Source organism: Canis lupus, chromosome 3, assembly GCF_048164855.1.
Source record: "Canis lupus baileyi chromosome 3, mCanLup2.hap1, whole genome shotgun sequence".
NCBI classification, from domain to species: Eukaryota; Metazoa; Chordata; class Mammalia; order Carnivora; family Canidae; genus Canis; species Canis lupus.
The window spans coordinates 64,419,671-64,427,554 of record NC_132840.1 but is presented as its reverse complement, the minus strand read 5'-3'; the positions used below and the strand labels follow the sequence as shown (position 1 = coordinate 64,427,554).

The following is a 7,884-nucleotide window of genomic DNA, read 5'->3' as shown; positions in this document are numbered from 1 at the left end:
AACCACTGAGCCACCCATGCATCCCAAAGTCATTTTTTTTTTTTTTACATTCTCACATGATAAGTAGGGAAAGTGGCCAAATTCAGCACTGATCTGTTAATATTAATCTATCACTCTGGTTTTATGATGTTCGAAACACATGTTAGAGCTATTCATGAAGATGTAAAAGATAAATTTTAAATGCATATCAGTTGTGCCTGAAGTCAACTGGAAGGGAAGACTTTAAGTCCCTGTGGTGTTAGTACAAATAGGCAGCCAAAGGACTAGAGTCTTAGTCAACAGACTTCTATATTCCCCCTAAACACAAATAGCCTCAAACTTTTGGAGGTTGTTCCTTTGACATGTTTCATCAGTGACATCACGGTGATTGCCACCTCCCTCAGACTACTTTAGGCCCTGCCCAGAGTCCAGGAGTCCAGAGAGCCCGGGAGACAAGCGGGAGTGGGAGCCTGAGTTGGAGAGAGAGAGAAGAAGCCTACTGCAGCCAGGTGTGTCCTTGACCTTCTTTAGATGACAGCAGGATTTTTATACATAGCAAAGAGAGAGAGAGAGAGAGAAAGGAAAGTGTGTGTGTGTATGTGTTGTGTGTACAATTTGCAAATGAAAAACACAGAGGCATGTTTATATTTCTTAATGAGATAAGCAATACCTATTGTACCAAGTATTTTTTAAGGTGCAAAGAGTATTATTTATTCTTACTTGCCTTTTTTCCCCATCTCCTGGTATGCATTTCTCCCTTCCTAATTCTCAAAGCCTCCATTCAAAGAAGGTCAATGTCAGAGCTTTTATTTTTATTTTTATTTCACTGATATGGCAATCACTTTGGATCATATGGTGTGATCTTAACTCTGGGGAAGATTTACAATGAGGCCAAAATTGTCTTTGTGGGGTAACAACAGAAAAGCCAAAGGTTGCTGATCTGAATATCTACCTAACTTTGGTATAAATGTGTGTGAAAGTAAATTCCACTTCTTATTGTTAGCATATATGTTGATTAAATTGGATTTGTTAGAAATTCTCATCTTAACTCTTTGTGTTTTATCCACTTAAAAATATATAAAACAGCAAATATTCAAGTACACCATCAAAGTGCAAGAAATGGTAAGAGGTAAACTGTAGGAAATAAAGAAGTGTATGAGGTAGCCTGTCAATTCAGAGACTACTGGAGAAAAAAATGTAAAGAATCATAAAACCTAGTTTGAATACTAATTATAAAGCAACACTTGTGTACTATCACCCACATCAAGAAAGAGATCACTGCTGGCACATCAGAAGTCCATTCTTGATCATCTCTCCCTTTCTGGCCCACCATAGGTAATCACCATCTTGATTGCTAAGATAATCTTATTTATGCTTTTCTTTATGATTTTGCCACCTATGTCAGCATTCCTAAACTATAGTATTAAGTTCCCTGTTTTCAGTTTTGTATAAATGGAATAACATTCTTTGTGTCTTTTGTGAATTCTTCTTTGGCCTGACAATTCTATTTGTGAGATCCATCCATCTTGTGTGTTGCCATAGTTCATATATTTGCTTTGCTCTTATAGCATTCAAATGTATGAATATGCCAAAATTCATCACCCATCCCACTGTTGATGAACATCTGAGTTGTTTCCAGCTTGGGGATATTATGAAAATGTGGCTGTGAACATTTCTGTATATGTATCTTGGTGCACATGTGCTTGAGTTACTAGAGCAGAAGCAAAATAGCTGGATGATAGAGAGCACTAATAGCCTTAATAAAAAAAATGTCAAGTTGTTTTCCCAAAGTATTGAAATTTTACACGACTTTGTGTAGTCAGGGCAGTTAATTGCAGTAATAACTCATTTTTGTAATCACTCCTGTGTAGTAACCACAATTTTAACAACCAGTTCTAGTCTGCCAATTCTAGTTCTGCCTTTAACTTGCTATGTGCCATTATGCAAACAACATACCTCCTCTCTCAGTTTCTCAGCTACATTATGGGAGAGAGAAAAATCGTGGTAATATTTGCCTGAGTTGTGAAGGTCACAGAGTTGTGAAGGTCACACAAACACAGCTGTAGACGGCTTTCAATCACATTTTCTGATTGTTCTTGTTGGGTCACTATCCATGGATCCCTTTATTTAAGAGTTTAATCTAATAGGCAGATTTGGTGGGATAGTGATTTTGCCCTTCCTGAACTGGGTTGTTGTGATCATTATAAATATAATCTCTCTCTTCTTTCCCTCTCTCTCTTTTTGCGTATCTCTGCATTTCACCAAAATGCTCCCAAATAAATTAGTGTATGGAATAGGATTGTATTACATTAAGAGAGAGGAGCCTGCCTATGATTCTCATCCTTTGCCTCTAGGCTCCAGGCGTGGATTCATCACCTTCCTATTCCTCTCTGCTCTTGTATACCTTCTAACACATTCTCTCTACTTCCTTTATCCATTTATTTTCTTCTGTTTGCTTTCTCCTTCAAGCAAATCTTTGTAAAGAGTTTCATTGGAATCTACTATATCCTGAATGTGGAGGGTGAAAAGATGGATAACAATTAAAAAGGAAATGATACAAAAATCGGTCATTATCAGCCATTTTTAAAGCAAGATTTAACAAGCTACTGTTGACACCATCTAATCTGAACCTGTGTGTTAATTACACCAACCATTCCATAATATGAAGAATGATTATTTGGTTAGTGTATACAATTAATAATTTTGCCCATTAATAATATAATAAACAGTAATTATAACTAATAATTCAATCTGGTTAGATGGTTAAAAATGCTATTCAGGTCAAAAGCTTGCTAACCCTCCTTCCTACTCCCTGAACTCCCAACCTTAACAAATAAACAAAACTCTCCTTCCCCCTAAGCTTTTTCACTTCATAGTATCTAAAATCTTAGTATCTAATAAATATCTAGAAGTTTATCTTTAATCTTAATTTCATTTGGTTTGAGTACTCAAAGTACCAGTTGTACCACATTGTTGAAGGTAATAATCTCATCGATTGCACTGCACATGCTCTCAAAGTATGATTTCCTGCGTGTATATCTGTGCAAATTATAAAGATACCATCCCTGCTCTTTGAAGTGTTTACAATATAGGCACATCCTGCACTTGACTAAAAATAGCTGGCAGAAGCCCTTTTTGAAATAGAACCACCCATGAGGTTAACACTTGCTCTTTTGACTGAGTGCCTGTTATGCGAGGGACTTTTGGTTGACCCCCGTGGGCTCTGTGCCCAATTCAGGGCTTATAAGAGGCCAAGCAGCTGCTGTAAGCACTTCATGCGTTCATAGGCTTAGATGAAGACCTACGGCAGCCTGACATCTGAGAAATTATGGGATCCTACTTTTACATGCAGTTCCAAGCAAGAACAAATACTAAACCATACCTTTTTGTTTGTTTTTTATTTTGTTCTGGTGACCTTATTTGCTGGTACCCCATGTTAGCAAGGCAAGCACACATATCCTGGGAGAGAGAAAATATAACATTTTGTGTTTTATCCAAAGCATCTATACATTCATTACAGGAAAAAAATCAGGACTTTGTTGGTCTTTTTGACATTGGGCAGAAAAGCCAGTTTCTTTTCATTAGTCAGGGTTCTTCAGAGAAACAAAACCAATAGGATTTGTGTGTGTGTGTGTGTGTGTGCGCTACATCTGTATGTTAATATCAAGATAGATATAGGTAGATATATGGATAACATTGGCTTAGGTGATTGTGGAGTCTGGCAAGTCCAAAATCTATGGGGGAGATCAGCAAGCTGGAGACCCAGGAAGAGTCGCAGCTCTAGTCCAAAAATAGTCGGAGGGCTAGAAGTTTAAGATGAAGGTGTTGGCAGGGTTGACTTCTTCTGAGGCTTCTCTCCTTGGCTGGTAGATGACTGTACTCCCTGCCTTCAAATGGTCTTCCTTCTGTACATGTCTGTGTCCTCGTCTACTCTTATAAGAACACATCATAGTGGATTAAGGTGCATCTTAATGGCCTCATTTAAACTTAATTACCTTTTAAAAGACCCTATCTCCAAATATAGTCACCTATTGAGACATTGGGGGTTAGGATTTCAACATACCAATTTTGTTGGGGCCACAGGTCAGCCCATAACACTCTCTTCTTCCACAACAAGGAAAGAATGCTTATGTATCTCCATGTTTTCTTTGTCACTCTCCATTAGGTGAGGACAAGCAGGAGCTCTTGGGTGTGCCCTCAGAAGTCTGCTATCAGTTCTCACCGAGCCAACTCTGAGAATGGGGATATCCACCCGGGAGCTGTTTCTCAACTTCACTATTGTCCTGATCACCGTTATTCTTATGTGGCTCCTTGTGAGGTCCTATCAGTACTGAGAAGCCATGTCATGCTCCTGGGATTGACTGCAACTCTCCAGAGCTGCTGCTCTGAGCTCCCACTGCTGTCATGGGATGCTTTTCTCAGCACCCCAGGGCATTTCTGACCCACACTCACAATATCTGAGGTGCCTCCAGTGTTAGGATTGATTGTGTGTACTCTAAAGATGCTGCTTGCAAGCGCTGCCAAGTATTTGCCAGTGAGCATTAGATTTATTCCTCAACTCTTACTGCAAATGTGTTAGACAAGCCACAAGGTTAAAATTAAATGATTCATGATGGTGTAGAATTGTAACAAGCCCCTGATCTGTCTTACCACACAGCCCTTCCACCCACACTGTCTGCAACCAAACGCTAAATCAACTCACCAGAAGAAAGAAATGTTAGAGGAAGTCATTGTCAACCCCTGTAGCTATCATGTGAATAAAGTTAAGTCAACCACAAAATGACTTTTGGAATTTATTTCAGCTTCTATTTGTGATACTGCATTTGACCCTTGGCTGGGATTGAAGTGACAAATGTTACAGTATTTCTAGCATTTGAGATAAGCCAAGATTTCCAACTGCTAAGGATTTGAAACCAAGTCAATTAAGATTTGTCACATTTCAAATAATTCTGTTGATTCAGTGTTCCTCAAACTTTCCCACTAAACGAGCCTCCAGGGCAGAGAGAGAATAGATTTCACTAGGAGGTCTGGGGCATAGTTTCAAGGGTCCACTGAAAGCACACAATTTCCTTGAAGTTTTGCATTTTATCTTTAAAAAATCACAAAAAATGTATATTGTACTCTATAACACCCCTTTGTTTTAAATATTTACAATTATGTGCCACCAAGTAAAAGCAGGACATGAATCACATCTCTAAGAGTAGCATATTCCAGTTTGCTTATCATGGGTCGTTATGCACGTAGAGCTAGTCATTAATAAACTGCAGTTAGAGCAAGGAGGAAAATCGGAAATACAACTTTACATATGTGTGTATGAAATAGATGTTTCTTAAACACGTTGCTAGGATGCCCCATACTAGAGAGACCACACTTGTTCCTTGTGCTACTTCTGGGGATACCACAGAGAAAAGGAACATTGATAAACCTCATCTTTCAGAGCTCCCTCATGGAGGTGAGGCCCTCCTGGCCGAGAATTCAGCCCATCTCTGAGGCAATGCCTGCCTCACCTTGTGGTTCTCAGCCCTGGCCGCAACAGCGTATGTCCTCAGGGGTGATTTTACAAAATATTTACGCGAGGTCCTCTTCAGACCAATTAATAAAAACCTCAGGGGGTAGAGCCCAAGCATCTACATTTCCCCATATTCCTCTAGCTGAGTTATTACTGGTGTTTCCCTTACTCTAAGGAGACCTCAGAGAATCTACTACTGTTTGTGTATGTGTTTGAGAAGGTGTGTGTATGGTGGTGGAGAGGGAGGTGGACAAAATGAGTGACAACAGTCCCTTCACCTGAGTCAGTAATGGTGCCAACATTTACAATAGGTGCCATTTATTGAGTCTCCTATCTATAACACTTTCCATATGTCACACCATTTAGTAGATGTGGTAGCTGAGGATCGCAGATCTCACTAGCCAAATATAAGGGGTGAAGGTAGGATGACAGAAGTATCGTGTTCATCTTTGTTGGGACTGCAAACAAATCATGCTTTATTATAGATCTCCAAACCATTTGATTGCAAGTTTTACCCTCACATTCTTTAGCATTCTAAAACATCAGGCTAATGAGATAAAGGTAACAGTTTTAATTCTCTTTGTAATTTCTCTGCTTGTCAATCCTCATCTGCTTTTCTCTTGCCTTTATCTTCTTTTTTTTTAAATTTTATTTATTTATGATAGTCACAGAGAGAGAGAGAGAGAGAGAGAGAGAGAGAGGCGGAGACACAGGCAGAGGGAGAAGCAGGCTCCATGCACCGGGAGCCCGACGTGGGATTCGATCCCGGGTCTCCAGGATCACGCCCTGGGCCAAAGGCAGGCGCTAAACCGCTGCGCCACCCAGGGATCCCTCTTCTTTTTTTTTTAATTTTATTTATTTATTCATGAGAGACACAGAGACATAGGCAGAGGGAGAAACAGGCTCCCTGTAGGGAGCCCGATGTGGGACTCGATCCTAGAACCCCAGGATCACAACCTGAGCCAAAGGCAGAACCTCAACCACTGAGCCACCCAGGTGCTCCTGCCTTTCTCTTCTTAACTTGCTATGATTGGATCTACTGGTAGGACCCATTTGCAGACCGCATTACGGATTACCATTGTGGGGGTAGGACATCCACTAGCAAATATGTCTAATTTCCTCCACGTTCAGAAGTCCTAGTCATTTTGACTAAATTCCAGTTTGACTTGTAAGTCTCCTTTCCTTCTTTTTTTTTTTTTTTTTAGTATTTTATTTGTTTATTTGAGAGAGCACAAGTGAGAGAGTATGAGCAGGTGAAGGGGCAGAGTGAGTAAGAAGCAGACTCCCCACTAAGCTGGGAGCTGTACTTGGGGCTCCATTCTGGGAGCTAAGATCATGAACTAGGCTGAAGGCAGATGCTTCACAGACTGAGCCACCCAGGCACCTTGTAAGTCTCCTTTCATGTATGACCATCCCTGAGTCCTCAGGTACCTGAATCGTCACAGTACCCCCCGTGTTGGTACCACCCACTGAAACAAGACACTAGTTCTCTGCAACCAGAACTCTGAATCCTACTTGTTAGCTAAAGTTCCAGTTCATGGGCTTGATCCAACACTAGCTTCTTTCTTTTTAGTTCATTCATTCTATAAGTGCCTATGTGAAACTATGATGTGTTGGGCATTATACTTGCCACTGGGGATAAAAACGGCTAATAAGACAGGCAGGCCCCCTTCTCAAGAAGCATATCATTTAGTGGGGAGACAGATCTATGAATGGGTGGTTATAATGGCATAATGAGTTCTTCAAAGAGAGAAGGGTGGGGTGGGTGTTGTTGGAAGAGATTCCAGGCAGAGGGAACAGCAAGAATAGAAATTCAAAGGTCAGACAGCATGGCAATTATTCCAGGAAATTGGAAGTATCAGCACAGCTGAAGCACGAAGTACCTCTCCAACCCCTGGCTGAAGCTATGGCATGTAAAGGTGGTTCTCAAGGTTCTGACTGCACCTGACTTCCAGGTTGGACCATCTCTGGCTTTCCTCACTGTCATGTCTCCTCACTCACTGGAAGGGACCTCCTGCCACCAATAATCATGAACAGTGTCTATGCTTACATAGGAATTAGACACAGCCTGGGAACACTTCGCCACCCGTACCCACAGCAGTGAGTTGAATTCTCCCCACTTACCATCTCTCCCTTGGGGTGGCTCTTCGTTGGGTGATGGTCTCTTCTTGCCATGAACCTTAGGCTGCCCATTCAAACACCTTTTAAAGTTGAGCTGCTCACATTACGGTGTCAGCCAACCAAATGAATTTTAAGAAGAAAGTATTTTGAAGTGCTAGCTTTGGTTTTTCTTTCAGTCTTCCTTAAACTCACTACTAAATTGGACATCTTTTGGAACATCTGTTCCTGCCCCCAACCTTTAAAAAAATTTTTTTTAAAGATTTTATTTATTTATT

General features: G+C 40.6%; 1 protein-coding gene across 1 annotated transcript; it reads left to right on the top strand.

Moving 5' to 3' along the window:
• Window positions 1-365: 365 nt before the first annotated feature.
• Window positions 366-4,759, top strand: SLN (sarcolipin). The gene is made up of 2 exons (XM_072821823.1): window positions 366-488; window positions 4,145-4,759. Exon 2 carries the CDS (start codon window positions 4,218-4,220, stop codon window positions 4,311-4,313), a length of 96 nt encoding a protein of 31 aa, XP_072677924.1. The 5' UTR covers window positions 366-488; window positions 4,145-4,217; the 3' UTR covers window positions 4,314-4,759.
• Window positions 4,760-7,884: the final 3,125 nt, after the last annotated feature.